General features: G+C 47.7%; 7 protein-coding genes across 7 annotated transcripts; 4 read left to right on the top strand and 3 right to left on the bottom strand.

Moving 5' to 3' along the window:
• Positions 1-675: 675 nt before the first annotated feature.
• F4822DRAFT_320836 (uncharacterized protein) lies at positions 676-2,142 on the top strand. The gene is made up of 4 exons (XM_051455466.1): positions 676-845; positions 925-1,113; positions 1,188-1,508; positions 1,565-2,142. The coding sequence occupies exons 2-4, from the start codon at positions 939-941 to the stop codon at positions 2,104-2,106; spliced, it is 1,038 nt and encodes a 345-aa protein (XP_051312362.1). The 5' UTR covers positions 676-845; positions 925-938; the 3' UTR covers positions 2,107-2,142.
• F4822DRAFT_320837 (uncharacterized protein) lies at positions 2,143-2,553 on the bottom strand. The gene has a single exon (XM_051455467.1). It carries the CDS (start codon positions 2,425-2,427, stop codon positions 2,179-2,181), a length of 249 nt encoding a protein of 82 aa, XP_051312361.1. The 5' UTR covers positions 2,428-2,553; the 3' UTR covers positions 2,143-2,178.
• A 1,072-nt stretch (positions 2,554-3,625) lies between these two features.
• On the bottom strand, positions 3,626-4,721 carry F4822DRAFT_410567 (uncharacterized protein). The gene is made up of 3 exons (XM_051458779.1): positions 4,616-4,721; positions 4,431-4,498; positions 3,626-4,222 (listed from the first exon to the last, which is right to left on the bottom strand). Exons 1-3 carry the CDS (start codon positions 4,622-4,624, stop codon positions 3,889-3,891), a joined length of 411 nt encoding a protein of 136 aa, XP_051312360.1. The 5' UTR covers positions 4,625-4,721; the 3' UTR covers positions 3,626-3,888.
• A 1,846-nt stretch (positions 4,722-6,567) lies between these two features.
• F4822DRAFT_320768 (uncharacterized protein) lies at positions 6,568-10,878 on the top strand. The gene has a single exon (XM_051455465.1). The coding sequence runs from the start codon at positions 7,312-7,314 to the stop codon at positions 10,777-10,779; it is 3,468 nt and encodes a 1,155-aa protein (XP_051312359.1). The 5' UTR covers positions 6,568-7,311; the 3' UTR covers positions 10,780-10,878.
• A 2,666-nt stretch (positions 10,879-13,544) lies between these two features.
• Positions 13,545-16,787, top strand: F4822DRAFT_320756 (TRP-domain-containing protein). The gene is made up of 3 exons (XM_051455464.1): positions 13,545-14,204; positions 14,261-15,838; positions 15,907-16,787. Exons 1-3 carry the CDS (start codon positions 13,886-13,888, stop codon positions 16,311-16,313), a joined length of 2,304 nt encoding a protein of 767 aa, XP_051312358.1. The 5' UTR covers positions 13,545-13,885; the 3' UTR covers positions 16,314-16,787.
• Positions 16,788-16,917: 130 nt separating this feature from the next.
• On the top strand, positions 16,918-18,242 carry F4822DRAFT_320441 (proteasome component PRE2). Its single transcript, XM_051455461.1, has 2 exons — positions 16,918-17,256; positions 17,352-18,242. The coding sequence occupies exons 1-2, from the start codon at positions 17,119-17,121 to the stop codon at positions 18,069-18,071; spliced, it is 858 nt and encodes a 285-aa protein (XP_051312357.1). The 5' UTR covers positions 16,918-17,118; the 3' UTR covers positions 18,072-18,242.
• Positions 18,243-18,412: 170 nt separating this feature from the next.
• F4822DRAFT_431454 (glycoprotease family-domain-containing protein) lies at positions 18,413-20,017 on the bottom strand (the record flags this gene model as incomplete). The annotated part of the gene is made up of 1 exon (XM_051461478.1): positions 18,413-20,017. The coding sequence occupies one exon, from the start codon at positions 20,015-20,017 to the stop codon at positions 18,413-18,415; it is 1,605 nt and encodes a 534-aa protein (XP_051312356.1).
• Between the last annotated feature and the right edge of the window lie 546 nt (positions 20,018-20,563).

Raw genomic sequence — 20,563 nt, 5'->3', positions numbered from 1 at the left:
AACGTCGATCTCAGAATCCATGATCCTAGCCCTACTAATCTCCCCATCTCCACTCGAGCGAAGGCAGCGTTAGGTTTCGTGGTGTTGCAACTGACACTCCAGAAGCCGCCGAAGATACCCATTCGGCCTATCCATAGATAGGTCTGAGAGCTTATGCCTAAGAAGGTGTGCAGCGATTCCCCAATCTAGGTACATGCTTTGCATCCTTGTTCCCAACCCAAGAGGCTTGCTTAAGCTATAGGTAGAAAGTTGATTTGGTGTGGCTATCTGTATGCATTGTCCTACCACGCACTTCTATGCCTGCTAAGCAATCATAGCCTCGATAGCTCTTGGATGAGGGCCAGGTTACTTTTATGGTCGGATTGCATATCTGGTTCCAGGACATCAAGCAACTTACTAAATCGATTGGTTGGTTTCCCGGCTCTCCACTACCTCCTGCTACATCCCTCTTGCCATTGTTACCATCTTTTTGGCGGTTTACAACGGTCATAGGGGCAAATCTCGAGGTCGAGTCGAAAATACGCTAGGTGCCTCTCCTATAATCCGCGTCCAGGTGCTTCAGCCGGCGGAAAGCCACAACACGGAAGCTGATCACCCCCAAATACAAGCTGCTGAAAGCGGCTTATCCCTCGGCCTTCGCGCTAGAGAGCCTTGTCGATGGTGATCACCATCCGACAACTTTCCAGTGCTCAGGGGTACGTAGTTTCCCGAACATATATCCCCCCGAACCGCCCGGATCTATGATAGGTATAATGCCTTATCAGTACCCGCCGCCACAAGAGAGCCCAGAGTTAGGGGTGTCGCAAGGCGGCTACATGGATAATCATCCAGCACCCACCCAAGAAGTAAGTTCTGCCAGTAATCAAACCCAGCATAATCTCCATTTTCACCACTCACCACTTCCTCTATTTTGCAATCACATAGCTCTGGGCAACCAGATGCCCCCCACACGGCGACAAGAACCCCAATCCAAAGGATTCCGTCTTAAAAAAATCGCCTCGACCCCTAACGTGAGAGAGCAGGGGACGAATGAAGCCGACCATGGACCCTCCGGCCTTCCTAACGAAAGGAGAAGGAATAGGCTTGGTTATCACCGAACACCCATTGCTTGTAGTAAGTATCCTCGCAGGGTAATAATAGGTAGCTTGAGTATCTTCGCATAAATACTAAAGTGCGGTCTACTCTAGAACACTGCCGAAGAAGGAAAATCAGATGTAAACAGCCCGAAGCGCCAGATGTTCTAGGGCGCTGCGAAAGCTGCATGAGCCTCAATAAAGACTGTATCTACACGGCAGTAAACCAGCAGCCACCGCCACCTGCAACAGGGCACAGGCAAGGAGCAGGAACACCTACTAATCTTGCATCTCCTTCCACATCCCCAGCACTACCGACGGGACATTCTGTGGAAGCACAGTCAAACGCACCGTACCAGTTGACCACAATACCGTCGATGCCAAGTAACTCAATGGAAGCTGAAGAAGAAGAAGCATATGCGACAGAGCCTAGAAGTAGGTGTAGTCTAAAGCATCCCCATATCTTTGCGACGTGCTAAGACATTGAATAGTCCCATCGAATGCGCCTAGCGATCCGACGTTCAGCTACGGACACGATGCAGGCAGCTGGCTACCAACAGGAGCGGGTGCAAGCACTGCGAGGATGCCCGGCGATTCGAGTACCATGTGGACGAGCTTCGCCCACGGCCTACCTGACGGCTCAGACCCCTCGTCCTATAATTCTCAGCACCCAACAGGCTCTGCAGGGTTAGGGAGGATAAATAGTACTTCTCGCCTCGACGATGGGTGGAGATCATATCCGCCAGGGACAAGATCCATGTCCTATAGCGATGATCAATCTGGACGGTACGATAGGCAGACATCCCTCGCGACCAATGCCGTCCCGGAGGCAGGCCTGGGTATTCAGGACCCTCTATCGGCCGGTGCCGTGCCGCATGCGACTTACGGTACGTGGCAGCAGTACCAATATTCTAGACCCAATGAAGACTATGGTGGATGGTATGAGGACCGTGAACAGTCTCCGCAAACACATGCCTTGTCGGCCGGCCAAGATCCCTCTCAAGCCGGAGGCATGTATTACGGCGGGAGATGACAGCTAAAATTGACAACGGGATGATATGCTAGGGATGGACAGGCTACACTTGCAGCTCTCCTCTATGTCATCTCATCCCTGTGGCATTGCATTCTGTTGTCGATTGGAGTGGGTCCCACTCCTAGAGCTGGGAGCATACATTCCCATTATGCGTTGATGTGCGAATTGATGATTTCTGCTTTGATTAATTGCTTTATAATAGAAAGGATGCAAAAGGAAAAACGATTGTAGGAAGGAATAGGGAATATAAAAAAGCGCGAGAAGTAAAAGGGCTAGACAATTGACTCGCCTGAGCACAGGGGAGGGATCTGCGACATTCATAAACTTGAAAACGTCTGGGGAGATCGACAAGCATACACCCACCTTAGACCCGCGACGCGAAATCAATTAACCCCCATGACTCGGAGTTTTTGGACATAGCCTCTCTATTTTTGGCTTGGTACTCTCCGGGTAGGTGCCTATCCTCCTAGGTATCTGGGTCACCTAGCAACGTTCGACATTCGGGAAAAGCACTCGCAACCTTCACCTAACCGATCGAGGGGAAATATACTAAACTGCTAGTATTGTCGATTATGAGGCCTTCAGTGTCAATATTCGCCAAGAATAATAATGCTAGTAGTACCTCGATCGGACATCTAAAGCCTATCCGGGCGCTCAATTTTCTCCCCTCATTAAGACCAACTCAACTGAGGCTTGCCAAGTGGCAAAGAAGGGAGACTAAGCGTTGCTCATATGAATGAAGAAGATCTTACAGAAGCCAGTTGTCTATATCAGTAAGAATACACCAGATTTTCGGAGGTTTGCGCTTGGGTAGCCAAAAAAGTCCGCGCAATGGGCAGCGGGCAATTAAAGGTCGATGCGCCTTCCTGCCTCAACACCGAAAGTGCTCAGGCCTAATACGAATTTCCTTGGGTATTATGCAGATTCCGACCTCCAACGGCTTTGGAGCAAAAGAGAATAACTCAATGTTAAGAATTCGAGAACTACTCATGACGATATTGGGGAGATATGGTTTCTCATTCCTTAAACCACCTGCGTCTTTAGTTTCTCCTACTCCTTTTTTTTTTCTTTTTTCTTTCTGGCGCCACCTGGTCTTAGCGATGGAGGAAAAAAAACTTTAGTTTCGAGAGGTACTATGAAAAGGGGCTTTCAAACGGACATTGTTCTTGGGATTTAGTTTCTCTTCTTATCTTGTCTTGGCTTTCGGATGGTTAAAAAGTCTGAGTACGTTTTGGTTTATTGGCTATAGTGTATCTATATTTGATAGAGGGAGCGAACTGGACTCTCCCTGTAGATAACAGTTAGGATGTCTCACCAAATGTCCTGGACATATGTATATGCCAACTTAAGTGAACATTTATATAAAGGCGTACGTTTATTCGCTGAGGCGGTAAAGAGTTGTTTGCCGGACGAAATGACCCGCACTCCTTTATGACGTGGGCTTCAATGCTCGTAATATAAACTTGAGGGGAATGGCGGATACCTAGTTACACAGCGATATGTAACAAATCTCCTCGGCTTCAATGAGCCGAGTTTGTCTTAGATGACCGGTATGATTTGACATATTCTTTCTATTGTTGTTGTAGTAGTCATAATGTATATTGATCTTGGCTACATTTATGTGAGACAATGCCCTATTAACGCCACCAAGAGGATATTAATTGTTCGACCAAGATGGCCCGAAACAATTAGCCCAGCGCCTATGTCTAGTAGCAAAATACGAGCAATGGAACCCTACTCCCAAGCGGAGACCTTCTGGTCAGTTCGTCGCAGTCTATTCCTTTATGATTCCAATTGAAAGGTCAGAACTATCAAACTAATATAGGCGCTGATACTGAGGCTTGTGAGGAGAAGCACGCTATTGCCGCTGGTGCGAAATTTGTTCTTCACTTCGCCATCGCAACCGGTGGTGGTGAAGAATTGCCTATTGCCCTGATATCGGCGATATATGGCGCACAACAAGACCGCTGCACCATAGACGGCAAAGAGGGCGCCTATAGCATAAAACTCGGAGGTGAAGATTTTAAGTATGATTAGGGCAAAGCTGAACTGTGAAAGGGCCGTTCGCATATATGCTCCTTCAAATGTTCGCTGGGCGGCTCGTATTTCAACCAACCTACACGACATGGCAATCTAAGGTCAGCGACGTGGTACCGTGTTACGCGGAAATCTACGAGGCCCATATCAAACAGCAGAAATCGGACTTAGATCATTGTTGTGAGTCATAACGATTATTTCTTCATAAAATGCCGGACACAACCAGTTTGGGCCTCAGCGTTACGTGGCTTGAGTTTCCAGGAGGCACAAATGAGATTGAAACCTACTCTTGTGACGTAAGGACCACCGACCGAGCACGGTGCATTCGTAGATGAAGTCGGTCTTCTGGGTGTGGCTATAATACGATGGTAGGTTAACATACATTCAAGATAGCAATGCTTATGTAGGCAATCCAAGAACAAACTGTTCAGTCATCTCGAATAATACAAGTAATATGCCTCAGTACACTTACTTGGAACATAATTTCGAATACGATTTACTTGTGTTTGCTACCAGACAACCTCGTACATATGCTTATGCGATGGTATTGTGAGATGTTGATAAGTGAATACAAAATGATGAAGGATGAATAAAAATTATGGTACATGGCATTATGTTGCGGGGCTCCATCATTAAGCCCCAACTCCCCGCCTCCTTTTTTCTCCACAGGGCCCTCTATGAATTCGGTAGCTTTAAACTCTACAGTTGTTAGTAGAATCACATATTTTGCAGGCAAGGACGAACCGAATAGTATCGGGAACGTAAACTTATCCTCGTCGCAGCTTCCTAGCTGTAAAAGAAAAATTATAATTTGGACACGTGACTATTTGCTGTTCTTTATCCCCCAACCTTTTTTTTTTTTTTTTTTTTTTTTTGTTCATTTTCAAACTTGTTGGTTTTCAAACCCACAATCCTGACAATCTTGAGACTTCAATGATGCAACCTTCTGCGGCACAGCACTACCTGGAATTTCCAAACTAAGGATTTAGACGCACGTGATAAACGTCCTCATCTCGGAGATTACCATGATACGCATTACAACTGTCGATATGGTCGATGTGGCCTTCTATCCATGGTCATGTTGCATCGCGCTGCGCGTTTAACCAAATTGACGCCGTGCTCTGTGCTGTGCCGTTCTTCAAACGACTATCTAACCTGAACTCACCGAGTGCTAGACGATGCCAGAGAACTTGCTCGTTTCCAAAGCCGCGGCTAGTTCCGCTGCTCTGGTTCCCTTGCCCTTTTACGCCTTTGGTGCGTAGTAAGTTAGATACAGGTCTCACTGGAGACATTGATACAGCGAGTTTGGTACCAACCTCGTCTCTAATATTCAAACCAAGCCACCTCTGACCGGGCCTCTGCCAGTCCTCTCTGCCTCGATGGGCTGACTGAATCGACTCCGGACTCCGGATTATCTAATACCACGTTTCTATTGTCGCCCTTTTCCTGATTGCAGAACAATGTCCCGATCGACCAATTTCCAAGATTATGGTCGGGGTTTCTTGACCTTGTCACACACTTATCTCGATTTTCCACAGCTGTATTGCCGCAGTCACGGCTGTGCGCTGTGCCCGCAGTGCTTAGTGGACTGCCACGGTTTCCACGCTACTGCAAGTTATCAAGACAAGAACCGGCACTTACCTACTTTTTTTGCTCCTAAGTGTCCATTTTACGGGATTATTCGCGAGCTTGATAGAATTAATTCTATTACACCTCAAAGGCTCCGGAGTAATCCAAAACGTTACGAAGAAGGAATCGACACTAGAAAGCATAATTTTCCTTCTCATGGATTTGATGCCGGACCCCGGGAAATTCCTGCCGGGCTATTTCATCAGCTCGTGCTACAGTAGCATTTGTCCATTTCTATTTTGCCCAATCACAGGGCCGAGACAATGGTTACAGAGTATTTTATTCTTTCGCTTATGAAAATCTGTAGTGCGGCTGGGTCAGAAATGAGGGGGTTTATGGCCATTATTCGTCTTCCCGCATTCTGAATGCACCGCAATGATATATATCAATTCGCATTTAAGTATGGATGCGAATGACCGTGTTTAGGCCTCGGTGTATATTGGCTACTGCCGCGGAGCACCGCCATGACACGGGAGTGCTTATGGGCATACATGGGCATACAATGTCTAGTACGAGTCTGTCTATCAGTCAGTCATCCGAAGTGCCTTGCGATCTCACTCGACTGAGTGGGCTCACAAGTGGGGTCCATTCGGGGCTGAGAAGGAAGCGAAGAACGCCTTACAAGTACAAACCCCTGTTCTCTCTCGAGGATAGAACGCCTAGCTGGTCTGGCGATGACCCAATGATGGTCAGCGATCCAATCAAAATGGTGTAAAGAACTTTCGAGGGGAGCCGCAGTAGTGCGCGAGCCCTACCACTGATGTATTGATTTCGTGCGAATTGCCTTGCCTACAGGTAGGTACCTAGCAAGAAGTGTACTGCCCATTTGCCCATTTCGGGAACACCCTCGTCTTCTTCGACCATTCCCGCTTCTCCCTGCCTCTTCTCGATATCCAATCCACTCTATTTTCCTTCTTCGTCCACAGGAACAATAGCTTGTTGAGCCTTCGATCGCCGTTCCGTCATTTTCCCTGTATTTCTTGCACCTTGCACGGCCCCCTCACAGTCCACCGGCACAGCTTTTTGATCAGATTAATTCCTCTCGATAGAGGGGAAACTGGTCGCCGCTAACGTGGGCGTATTTCCATTTTGGCGCTCAATTCCGTCGAACTCCACTTCTCTTAAGCGCCGCCGCCGTGACAAGGTACCCGGCTTACCCCCCCTAGTATTGTAGCATCCATATTCGAGTAGATCCTCCTCTGGTTTCTAAGCTAAGTTCTTAGGAAATCAATTGAGAATCATATTTGCTATTTTCAATACCACACATACACATACACACACGCACATCGAGCTTCGTTAGTCGTCGCGAGTTATCGCGTGAAACTGTCGCAGAGAGTCGATCTAAAGAGACTGATCGCGTTCGGTCGCGAGGCTATCGCTCGATCGGTCCCGGATTGTCACGCGGTGTAGTCGCGGTCGCAGTCGCATAGGAAGAATATGGTCGTTCTCTGACGACCTTCTATCAGGAGCTACGCAGTTCTCATGTTATACGTCGATTAAATATATACCAGCCCCGAGTCGCCCATCTATTTCTCAGCTATGACCATGAGTGGGGGATTCACAGTCTCGCCCGCGTCGCTCGACCTTCGCGATCACGTAAAGGATCGGGCGCAACAACCCCGCCGCGACATCTCCAATAACTACAGCTACAATTACAACAACTACAATCCTAACCAGAAAGGTCCCACGACACCTATTGAATCTCATTTGCTATCGCCGTATTCTTCTCATGTTCGAAGCAACTCTGCCTCTCCCACAAACAATTTCAATACCCCCGCGGACTCTGTCTCCACCGATATCTACCAGTCGAGTGACCTCGGTAGCGAGTTTGATGACGCTCTTCTTTCAGTTGACTTTAACAACTTGGACAGTGGAATGCCTCATTTCCTTGAGGACTTCGACAACACACAGAACTCTTTTGGTCCTCATACAACGAACCAGGATAATGGTAACGTCGATACTCAGTATCCATTGAGTCCCCATCAGACGCCCTCCATCCAATCGACATCGGCTTTTGATAGTAACGCAGAGGCCGGTGTTGACTCTAATGCCCCGGCCGAACCTCAGTATTTCTCAAACGAGGCTCGTCCTTCCACAAATTCTGTTGATTCAAACCAGTCTGCACCTCAGCTCACACCTGATACCAACGGTGATAGCTTTTCAAGCGACGATAACCCCATACCGACCGCACTTGCCATGGCTACTCGAAGCCCTCGCGTGACTGTTTCCATGTGGAATCAGGGTAAGGAGGCCCCAATACAGGGCGTTGAGAGGCCACTCAACGTGGAAATGGAAGCCCCATCTACTACGCATGCTTCATATAGTTTGGCCGGTGACCTAGCTGGTGAAGTCACCCACGAAAACCAACCGGCCGTATTTCGAGATGCACATGGTAACTGGTTACCACACTCCACTGCGGGGTATCGAGGTCTCGCCCCTGGAAACCGTCCTTCCGAAGAGGTACCGAGCCCAAATCAACAAGCTGCCCGCAGAGAACGCGATGAGAAGAATAAGGAGGTTTTCGAGTGGGTTTCTCGGTCGACTGGCGATCGGAATGATTTTTCTGGTGGCTCCGACAGCTCCTCTAACAGGGTTGCTAGCGGGCAGAGTTCGGAGAACGACAACATACCTGACGCCGAGATTCCTCTAGGGAATACAACTGAAAATAGGCATCTCCCGGGACAGACGTACCTAAACGTGGATGGATCGGGCGGACCTCTTACACACACCGACTTTGACATAATGCGACAGATATCAACTTGGGGGGATGCGCCGGCTATTCATGCTATCCAGTCCGATCGCAAATACCAGCCGGAAACGTCGCAAGCGGCTATAGAAAAGTTCAATCGTCAATGCCAAGATAACGATTCGATCGTATCGAGAGCAGCTACCTGGGGAACCCGCCGGCGGAGTTTGCCTAGTATTGTGGACATGGAAGGAATTATTAGTGGCAACTTCTTAAAGAAATTGTCCATTAGTGGTCACTCCCGTCGACCTAGTTTCATGAAGAGAATCCCTAGCCTTGTACGTAAACCTAGTGGTAGCCAAATCCGGAAGCGCAAGGGGAGCAATGCCAGCGAGATACCGCAGGATGATTCCGAGGACCAAGAGCGCCGAGAGTCTAAAGACACCTTGGCTCCGCCGTCACGTACTTCTAGCTGGGGAATTAGTAGCATTACTAAGAAACCAACACCCAGTCTTAACACGGCTTTGGTTGGAATGGCCACTGGAGCCGCCTCTATCGGTACTACTCATGCCCGAAGCGGCTCAATCAGCGCAATGTCGATGACCTCTCCGAAGAGCCCATTCGGATCCCTCAATGTACCGCCTGTCAAAAACGCCCTCAGGAGACAAAGGAGCAAGACAGAGCTTCCAAAGGGTTCCAATTTCGAGGCCCTCTCACACCCGCACTTAGTCGGAATGCTAAAGAGACAAGGCGGCCCACCTGTTGCTTCGTTAGCAAGAACCCAGCCAGCACCAGAGCAGGATGAAGATGACGACGACGATGAAGAAGGTTTTGACGAAGCGGATATAAAGCCCGAACCAAACAAATTGAAGCCCATAGAACCAACCCTTGCTGGCTTCCGGGAACACATCCACAACTTGAATCCTTTACTACCGAGTGAGAACTCCTGGTTAGTTGAGCGTATTGCGCATCAAATGTTAGCGCGCTACAAACAACTCCAGACTGCCAAAATTAGGCATCTACAAGTTATCAATCAACAGAGCTGCTCTAGTGGCACTATGTGCCTCGCGATGGGCGGATCCGCTATTCCCCTTGATAGTAAAGGAGGCGAGCGAGGCTTTGATCCATTGTCGGCTCGACCGGATTCTTCCGACGGTGATGCTGCACCACTCGAGGGTGGTATCAATTCGGAAAGTTTCCCTCCGGGTATTCCCATGCCCCCGACAATGTCTCTCCCGGCGGAATTCGAGTGTCGGCTGTGCTTTGCCAGTAAGAAATTCCAAAAGCCTTCCGATTGGACTAAACATGTCCATGAGGATGTTCAACCATTCACGTGTACCTGGGAGAGGTGTCGTGACCCCAAGATGTTTAAGAGAAAAGCCGATTGGGTTCGACATGAAAATGAAGGGCATCGTCACCTCGAGTGGTGGATTTGTGATGTTGAGGATTGTCGCCATGTCTGCTACAGGCGCGACAACTTTTTACAACATCTTGTTCGCGAGCACAAGTATACGGAACCGAAGATTAAGACGAAAGCAGCCATCAAGAAGGCTGGTAACGCTGACCGTACGTGGTTGAAGGTGGAGCAATGTCACGTTGAGACGCTAGCTAAGCCATCGGATGAGCCTTGCCGATTTTGTCGTAAAACATTCCCAACATGGAAGAAGCTTACGGTCCACTTAGCAAAACATATGGAACATATTAGCCTCCCTGTGCTGGAAGTAGTTGATAGGAAGGAGGTCGACGCAGATACACTCATCAGCCCCATACAAGATCCTCCCCGACCCAGCTTCCCAATCCCCCCAGTCAAACAGGAGCCCCAGCCGTTCACTTCTCAGAGCGTTAATACAACGCCTAATACTATCCCAATGGAGTACGCTCCTAATAACCTTACGTATGGTTCTACTCAGGTTCCACTCCAAAATCCTTATTATGCGCAACATCAAATGACTCAGTCATATGCCGAGATGTCTTCTAACCGAGGACATCCTTTAATGATGCCGCCGACTTATAATAACCCTCAATCTCAATATCATGCATTACCTGTCACTTCAGCGCCGTCTTACGGCTCATCTACGAATGCATACATGAATCTACAACCTCAACCCCAACCCCAACCTCAATCCCAGCAGGAAGGACTAGAGCCATTCCCTCAGTTCGAGATGAACCCACTAGGAATACAGGATTCTACTGGATCTCTGGGCTATGAAAACTTCGCTCCGGGTGGCATGCAACCCGTCGAGCAATACGGTAGTCACCCGGGTTCGGTTTCACCCTATAATCACTCACCTCACCAAGGCCATGGAAGCTTTTACAGCTAATAAACGACGATTCACTACTCTACTCTACTTTGCGGTTTACGTTTGCGATTCCTCATTATGACAGATACCCCCTCGAGCTGGAGTTTTGTAGGATAACCTAGGACAGCCCGGGATATATACTTCATCATGTTTATTCCTCACGCTATTGATTTAGAAAATTTCGCGCAATTTACGATATCCCTTATGTTTGGCTGGGCATTATTTGTATATCTGGTTATTCAATGAACTATCTGATGCGTTCAAATGGTCATTGGATCTTCTTTTCAAACGATTGATAACCAGACATTTTATGTCGTGCTGTATTTGATACACCGGCGAGGCATACTTTGGCTGATATATTATTTCCCTTTCTTTTTTCTTTTGGGTCATGTCTGGTGGTAGAAAACATTTACGAAATGGGTGGGCGACTGATGAACTTTGAAATATGCGTGACGACGGCGGAATGCTGCATACAATCATCCGACCTGATGAGAAGCGGATTTCTTTTTCATTTCTTCCAGTCATCGGGCTTGGTGGTGGTTTGGCGTGCTTTCCTCTAGACTACTCCAATAGACCTTTTGCTCGTATTTACACATCTTACATTCAAAACCTTTTGCGTGACATTTTTGACCGAGGTTAATATCTTAAATGGATGCCTAAAATTTGTAGTCTTGGCTTGGACTGGCGGCCTCTCAGGTTTATTGGGACGGCGGGTCTTATACATATGATGGACTATCTTCATTAATTTCCTGGTCCACCTAGCGTCGTAGGCTCCATCTAAGTACACTGTAGGGTTATGAAGAATATATTTATGCACTACGATGTGAGCTTCAGGTATATCTTCCTCGAATGAGCTGAAGGGGTTAATAAGAGATCTATGATATTACTCAATATCGGATAATAGCGACACCAATAAAGCAGGTTATGGTGGAACCGACTTTAAGTAGATTTAAGCTTGATTCCGATGGTGATCAAACTCACGGACTTGATTCATAGCTCACGCCGGCTATATGAAGTTACCATACCGGAATTGCTCCTATTTTCATGCCTCATCTTTCACTAACGGCATTTAGAGCAGTCTAGTCGACCAGTGAAATTTATCTCTAGTATTTCATTAATAATACTGTTTCAAAAGGTTCTATTGCGATTCTATCCTTCCACGTAGCATAAACACACTAATTAGTGGACTGGGTAGATGTGTCGATGCTTATTAAATAGAAGACCTGGGCACGTGGGAGCGTTGTCGAGGTCGGAATCTGGAATTAGGGCTAAGTATGACCTATTTCTTCCATAATTTTGTTGCTATGCGATGCTGTATTCGATGCATAATAGAGACCCACGCAAAGACTGGGATGGACGGTTCGTCATATTAGATCGCTAGGGTTCGATAATAAGATGAATCTGTATCAGATACATAGTCATATGTACTGTAGAATTGGGATATCAAGGAAATATGATCGATGATCCTTTTTTCTAGAGTTGTACATGACGTAGAAAAAAAAAGAGTTACAAACGGGAGAAAAGTTCGTGAGATATCTTTCTCTTTCCTTGGTTCTTGTCCGTTACCTAGGTGCCCTTCCCAAGACATCGTATTCAGCATTGACTCCTGTTTTGGAGTGTGGCTTGGAATTTAGTGCAGTGTAGAGGTCATAAGTCGAGATGGCGGCGCTGGAAGCCCCTGGAAGTTATCCTTACACCACGCATTTCTGGAGATAGCCAGCTGTTTTCTGACCAATCGTACAATTTCCTCCCTTTCTTTTCTTTTTATCAGCCAACCAAATTCCCGTATTTTGTCTCGAGCCAGGTACCTAGAGTTGCTTTGTTCTTGGTTAAGCATCTGGGCATTCCCCTTCTAATACGCTAAATTATGCCTGCGTACCGCTTCTTGTTATAATCAAACCACCTGTACTTTCTCTTCAATATAAAGGTATTTATTCTCTTATGTATGTAGATGACTGCCGCGCACTAGATTATGGTACCCGTTTGAGACGGCGCGATTTGTCTACCTATCCTCGACCTACTATTTTCACACCATGTTTCGAAATTCCAGAATGGCTGGCTCCACGGTCCCCAAAACGACCGGACCTACTATGGAGGTTGCCGGACATCCAATGATCTTCCCAAGGGGCTGGTTTCATGTAGATTAGCTTAGCACCCCCTAGTCATATCCTCTGGGGCTGGCTCCACGATGATGGCACTGATAGCGCTGACAGGGGTTTACAGGAGACAGGGGTACTGGACCTCGAATGTTCACTCAGCAAGGGGACAGCGCCAATTGGTCGTTTGTCTTTCATTCTATCATAGAGAGATCTCGTCAGGGGCCTCAATGGGGTGCATGTACATCTTTTGATCTAAGCTTCTTCACCAACCAAAATGCTCTGACCTTCACTCTTTTCCTTTGGCGCCGTTACCCTCTTTCTGATTTGAGCCGTTCTTTTTGGTGATCTTTCCTCGCACATTCGTTTACTGCTCTAAGCTAAGTCCCGTTTCATATATGCGCCGACATCGACCTTCACTACTACGCTATCGTCGACCTTCTCGTCATTATTGAAGTCGGCCCCCTCCGCCCCAAGCTGCCAAACCTCCATAACTTTTCCATCTATAGAGAACAAACCTTAGTGTTGCTGCGAGCCTCGTTTTTTTTTTTCTTTCTTCAGAAAGGCAACTTGTTGCCATTTTCCATTCTTGCCACAGGTTGATCCTTGGCCATCTTTGATTCTCATGTGTTTTCCCCTTTTTTGAATAACAGCGACAATAATATCCTCTCTTTACACTCTTATTCTTTGTCCTAAACGAACTTTATGTGTTCACTTTGAGGTTTCGAGACGATTATCTATCGAGGAAATCAGCCGGCCCCCATCTATCTCCGACGAACAAATTTCGAAACAAAAAAGGACCAACTTATAACCAATACAAGTTTATAATACCATTTTTAGGAAAAAGACCCATTTACGGTGTGGTATATCGGAAAGCATCTAGCGATTGATTTTCAAGCATAACTCGGTAGCGAACGCATACGGGAGGCGTCGAATATACAAATAGACAAACGGATTGTTCCATTTTCCCGGTTGCTTTACGATTTCCTTGACATATTCTACGATATAGACCCAAAAAATTACCGATCGATATGGCGATATCGAGTTCGAGGTGGAATATCCGACGGGCAGCAATATTAGCAACGGCAATTGTTAGTGGGGTCTTAGGAGACGATTTATTGGTGACGAATGGGTTCAACAATTGTGAGGACGATAGCAATATCAAGGTCCAAAAAGTGGATATCTCGTACAACAATGCCGACAAGACAGTGGTTTTCGATGTTGCGGGTACGAGCGATAAGAGGCAGAATGTAACGGCGACGCTTTCCGTGACGGCGTATGGTCAGGATGTATACACGAATAGCTTTAACCCCTGCAATGAGACGACATTCGTTAAAGACCTATGTCCTGGTAAGTTATTACTCCCTAATTTCAATTTGTGAGGCCATATTATTAACAGTGAATAGTTCCTGCAGGGTCATTTGGTGCGAAGGGGACGCAAGCAATACCTGAGCAATATGCTAACTCTATACCTTCTATTGCCTTCCAAATACCGGATATCGCAGCACAAGCAACGCTACAGCTTAAATCATTAGACGACGGAAAAGACGTAGGTTGCATCCAATCACAAGTTACGAACGGAAAGACCGCCAGTGTCGCTGCGGTGTCGTATGTGGCAGCTGGTGTAGCCGGAGCAGCTTTATTAGTGGGTGGTGTCGGAGCAATTGGTGCAGCATTCTCCGGAGCAGGGGGAGCTAGTGTAGCCAGTGGCGCAGGAGGAGGAGGCACCATCAGCCCAAATTTTGGCGAGGTCTTCGGCGTATTCCAAGGATTTGCTATGAACGGCATGATGTCTGGCCAACTACCGCAAGTCTACCGGAGTTTCACGAAGAACTTTGCTTTCTCGACGGGTCTTATCCCATGGCAACAGATGCAAGTTTCTATTGACGATTTTCGAGGTATGACCGGTGGAAACTTGACTAATGATAGCGTCGACTTCCTGAAAAAGGCTACCCTCGTTTTCCCCGACAACTCGACTTCGACCCCGAACAGTTCGGTTCTCAAGCGAGCTGTCACTGATATCGTCACCCTCGCTATTCGTGATGTCGAGACTACGGCTAATGCAACGGCTACCGACGGAAATGCGGCGACAAGCACTGAGGCAACACTCCGAGCAGCTGTTTCTGGTATTCAGGGATTTGCCGCACAATTGACGGTACCGCAGGCCAACACTTTTATGACTGTGCTACTAATCGTTGCCATCGTTATTGGTGTCATCGTCGTCGGTATCTTACTATTAAAGGTCATCCTCGAAGCTTGGGCCCTATTCGGCAGTTTTCCTGAATCTTTAACCGGCTTCCGCAAGCATTATTGGGGTTCAATTGCTCGCGCCATCACATCCATGATTCTGCTGCTCTACAGCGTCTGGGTTCTATATTGTGTATTCCAATTCACACATGGAGATTCCTGGGCCGCTCAAACACTGGCCGCAGTTACACTCGCGATATTCACGGCTATCCTTGCCTTCTTTTCTTGGAAAATCTGGAGTATGGCCCGCAAGCTCAAGAATAGTGAAGGAGATGCAACAGGCTTATATGAAGATAAGAAAATTTGGGTCAAGTATTCCCTCTTCTATGAATCTTATAAGAAAGATTATTGGTGGGTTTTCGTACCAGTAATCGTATACATGTTCGCGAAGGGATGTGTTTTGGCCGCTACTGATGGTCATGGTATGTCCCAAACTATTGCTCTATTAGTCGTCGAAGGATTGATGCTTGGACTACTGCTTTGGAGCAGGCCATTTGAGAGGAAATCTGGTAACGTCGTCAACATCGCGATCCAAGTCGTGCGCGTCCTATCCGCCGTCTGTATCCTCATATTCGTTGAGGAATTTGGCATTTCTCAGACCACACAAACCGTTACTGGCGTCGTTTTAATTGCCATACAATCGGCTCTAGCCGGAACACTTGCGATCCTCATCGCATGGAACGCGATCGTGGCATGCTGCAAGCAAAACCCCCACCGCAAGCGCAGAAAGGAGATGGGTAAGTTGAAAGCCCTTGAACTGCCGAAATATGTGCCGCCTAGAACGGCATACTAATAAATACCACAGAGAAGATGCAGCATGATATGGACGACCTAACGCCATTAGACGCCCGCAATTCGCTGCTCTTAGATCGCACTAAGACAAATGAGTCTACCGCGATCACTATCACTTATGCTAATGCCGTCGCGGATGTGAAGAAAGCACCTAGTCGGCGCAGCTCTTCACCTGAGCGGTATATGGGGGTCGCACTTGAGCCGCCGAGTTCTTATTCACCACTCAACGGTTCATATAACAGACCGTTAACACCGACAACACCGATGAGTGGACCGAATCAAAGCCGCGAGAACCTCGTCGCGAACGCGGCACCTGTTGGACGTCAACCCACGATACCAAACATGGGTGGCGGATATAGCAGCTATAACTATGGACAACAAAATGGATATTCGGCTTATCGTGCGCCGAACCGGTATTAAGTTGAGAAATGAGTCGGAGTGTGTCAGAAAATGAGAATGAAAGAAAAGAAGTTTTGAGGAGTGACGGTAGGGATGAAATATACCACCATGGTGACGGAGAGGAGGAGCAGATTTAATTCCGGTTCGGCGTTCCCTAGGAAGCCCTTTAATGTGTCACGATACGCTGTATAAAAATCAACAGAGCAATCTATTTATACCCCGTCTCACCTGGTGTTGGGGGATTCGGGGATTTACATAGAGGCTTTGATATCCATATATATTCCATTTTTATTTGTTCTGATGGCCGTTCCCTATCTTCTGTTCTAGTATATAGCTAAGCCTGTTATTGAGTTGTAGTGATTACGGTCGCATGTTATCAATGTTCATGAAACCTAGCATTGTCGGAGTCTTGCTGTGATAATCTGTAGATTTAGTCTTCATAACAAATTAGAGTTGATATCCAATTATCATGGTAGTCAACTTGTAATACAGTAATTTAATGTTGTCGTGAGTTTGGAACTCTTCGTAATTGATTGTAGGCACAATTGATGATGATGTAATCAAAAATGCACTAGTATATGATGACTAAGTATCTGCAGAAGGAGCTTTGACCATCGGGGCCGGGGTTGTCACTTAAGGTAATAACGACGCGTGAGACCAGCTGCCTTGAGCTTCGGAGCGAAGCCTTGTATGGTCCAATCTCAATCAATCATTTACAACTCTCATTCACTTGTTTGTAACAACACCACATCAATTCATCGTCTATTTCCTCCTTCTTTTCAACTTTACTGAGAGCACAGCCAGCGAGGTTAAGGAAAAAATAATCATGGATACCCTCGTGGCCAAGTACAGCCGTCCGGCTACATTCCACAAGGAGACCGTTGCAGAGGACCAGCAAGATGATCTCCAGAACGACATGTCTCCCAGTTTATCTCTTAAATTCGCCATGCCCCCGGTAGCCCAAGTGAGTAGTACCGCACTCCAATATACAGGCTATATTAAGCTCCATAAAGCCAAGGGAAGACGAAGTTTATATAGCTAACATATCCCTAAAACCAGCCCTCGGCCTGGCTCCGCGCAGCTACAGACGATCGATCGAACCCGGACTGCCCGATCAAGATTGCGCACGGTACGACGACACTAGCCTTCCGATTCCAGGGCGGTATTATCGTAGCGACAGACTCTCGAGCGACGGCTGGCAACTGGATTGCGTCGCAGACGGTCAAGAAGGTGATTGAGATCAACAGCTGTCTGCTAGGAACCATGGCTGGTGGTGCTGCCGACTGCCAATACTGGCTGGCCTGGCTCGGTATGCAGTGCCGTTTACACGAACTCCGCCACAAGCGCCGCATCAGCGTCGCCGCCGCCTCCAAGATTCTCGCCAATCTCGTTTATAACTACAAGGGGATGGGACTATCTATGGGTACGATGTGCGCCGGCGTTACCAAGGAAGAGGGACCTGCTCTATACTACATCGACTCCGATGGTACCCGTCTTGCTGGAAACTTGTTCTGTGTTGGTTCCGGTCAGACTTTTGCTTACGGTGTGCTCGACGCTGAGTACAAATACGAGTTGAGCGTGGATGATGCTCTGGAGCTGGGTCGTCGAAGTATCTTGGCTGCTACGCACCGTGATGCTTACTCCGGTGGTTTCATCAACTTGTATCACGTCAAGGAAGAGGGTTGGGTCAAGCACGGTTTCAACGACACGAACCCCATATTCTGGAAGACGAAGTTGGAGAAGGGCGAATTTACCAATGTCACCAGTGCGCTGGATTAAGTTACGATATGGTTGAAAGGAGACGAATTATGGGTATCAGGCGTATATGCCAGATGCTCTTAGAGCATTACGCATGAATTTAGGAGTTCAGAAGTGCAAGACAAAGGGGAAGAGGACGTGAAGGAGCTTGGTAGATCGCCATAATAGCTATCTAGGCTAATTCTTACGGGCCTCTAGAACCTGCCTTGTAAATGTACAACAACTCAAGCATCAATGCATTTTACCCGCTTTGACTACAATTGTATCTGCAATGTTTTCCTATGATACCGTAGCGCCGATATATGCTATGTGATTGTACAAATAGTTATGCAAGGGCATTAAACAACTCGCTTGAAGTCGTTCTAAGCCAGAACTATGGTTTGAGTTTCTAAGTTTCTAAAGGGGTATCGTCGTTCCTTCTCATCTTCAACCTTTCTCCACCCTTCAACTCCTAATATACCTCCTGCAGCCGTCGAATCCATGTACCACTTCCTCAATGCAACAATATCCAGCTCGCTCCGCCATCCGGCTTCATACATCTCCATACCCGTCCACGCAATCATGGCCGCATTATCCGTACACAACGGTATCGGCGGACACTCGAGCTTAATATGCCTGAAGCCGCGGGCATCTAACGTCGCTCGCAGGATACGCATCAAGTACCTATTACTCGCCACGCCACCAGCTACAACAACGGTGCGAACCTTTCGCAGCAACTCCTCATTTTCATTTTCAACTTTATCAGGTTTGCCCACATCCTTCTTGTTCTTCGCCGAAGGCGTGAGTGCAAAGCACAACCGACTAATCAAATGCTCAAAAGCCAGACGCATGGTATGCCGGGCTAGCACTCTCCGCTCCTCAACCACCATATCCGGGTTTTCTTGCATAATACTTTGCGCCTGTCCATTAATCCCCGAGAACTCGTAAACCATATCCCGCGACCCGGACAGCGCGGGCGTAAGCCACCACCCGAAGCCAGGATTGTATTTTTCAACCTCCTCTGCACGCGTAGCATAACCTTGGTACTCGTAGTCGTAATCTGATGAAGGTATAGAGGGAAAAGCGAAGCGCTCGAGGAGAGGTCCGTACATGACGTTTTCACTGGCGGAGAGCTCGGAGGCAGGGAGGATGACGCGCGCGCATTTATCGAGCATGTCGCCGATCGCGATACTCCGCGCTTCGGCTAGGACGACGTGGTCGTTGAGGGAGCGTGAGAGGACGAGGAGTGTGTGGCCACCGGAGACGAGGAGGGATAGGAAGGGGAAATCTGGGGTGGTTGTTTTTGACGCTGCGGGGTTCTCTTGCTCCCCGGACTTGAGAGTGCTCACCAGCCGCGGTGTCAATGCATGGGCTTGCATGTGGTTGACGCCGAGTAATGGGACGTCCCAGGCGACAGCGAGGCCCTTGGCTGTATTCAATCCTGCCGACAGATTCGACATCATGCCCGGACCCCGTGTGACAGATACGAAATCCGGCTTCCGACGTGCTTGTCCGTCGACCCAGAGCACGTTTTCTCGAGGATTTATAGCCCCATTCTCTCCGTCATTATCGCCATCTCTTCTATTACTTGAAGTATTTAATTCTTCGAAAGCGTCGGGGAATGTACACATAGCCTCCCGCACCATATTCGACAGATGCTGGCTATGCGATTTCACGGCCTCGATGGGGTAAACGCCTCGAAACTCTCGATTATCGGACGTAATCTTGCCATTGAAGCGAAGATGTGCGGCTCCGCCCGCACCTTCTTCCTTCTCTAGCACGGCGACGCATGTGTCATCGCAGGAAGTCTCGATCGCAAGGGTGAGGAGACGGCGTCGCTTTTCGGGATGGGATGATGAGGATATCGGACATCGCTGCAGCGGTGTTAAGAGGGAGGAGGGGTAGGAAATCCGAGATTGCAGACGCACACTACGACGTGCCCACGCCAAAAAGTACGGGCGTGTCGGCGTCAACCATGCTTCACTCATAAAGACTGTTATGAATGTAAGTGCCTGACCTTTTTAAATCGACGTGTTTATTCGTGGGCTTTTCCGATTCCAAAAATTGGTTTCAGAGCCACGATTTTCTTATCTTATCGTATCTCATTTTAGGCACTAAGGCTCCCCAGGTCCCCTAAGACTTCACCGCAACAGCGACTCTATAAGCGCTATAGCGAGGACGGGACGCCCAATATTTTACAGCATCGTTATCATGATTTAAGCCTCATCGCGAAGCCCCATGCGATATAGGTGATTTGAAGGAGATCTCAGCTACACCAATCATCCAAAGACCAAAGTATCTAGCCATGATTTCAACAAGATTCTTTCACAGAGGATTGGCGGCACTGCCACAGCCGCCTTTGAAGCTTATTCGTTGTGCTTATGCACTTTTGATGAGTTGTACATAGTAAAAATGCCTTACGGGACGCCCATTTAATATCGCTGGTGGCTGCGTTAAATTCTTAATTCTTTTCCAATTTTTAAGACTTCTCGACTAATTCTTCCCGCTCCTTATCTACGTAAGACACTCTCTAC

The sequence above is a fragment of the Hypoxylon trugodes genome, assembly GCF_022578975.1.
Source record: "Hypoxylon trugodes strain CBS 135444 unplaced genomic scaffold F4822scaffold_7, whole genome shotgun sequence".
Classification (NCBI taxonomy): domain Eukaryota; kingdom Fungi; phylum Ascomycota; class Sordariomycetes; order Xylariales; family Hypoxylaceae; genus Hypoxylon; species Hypoxylon trugodes.
Note: the sequence above shows the minus strand (reverse complement) of the source record. Positions and strands in the feature narration are given on the sequence as shown.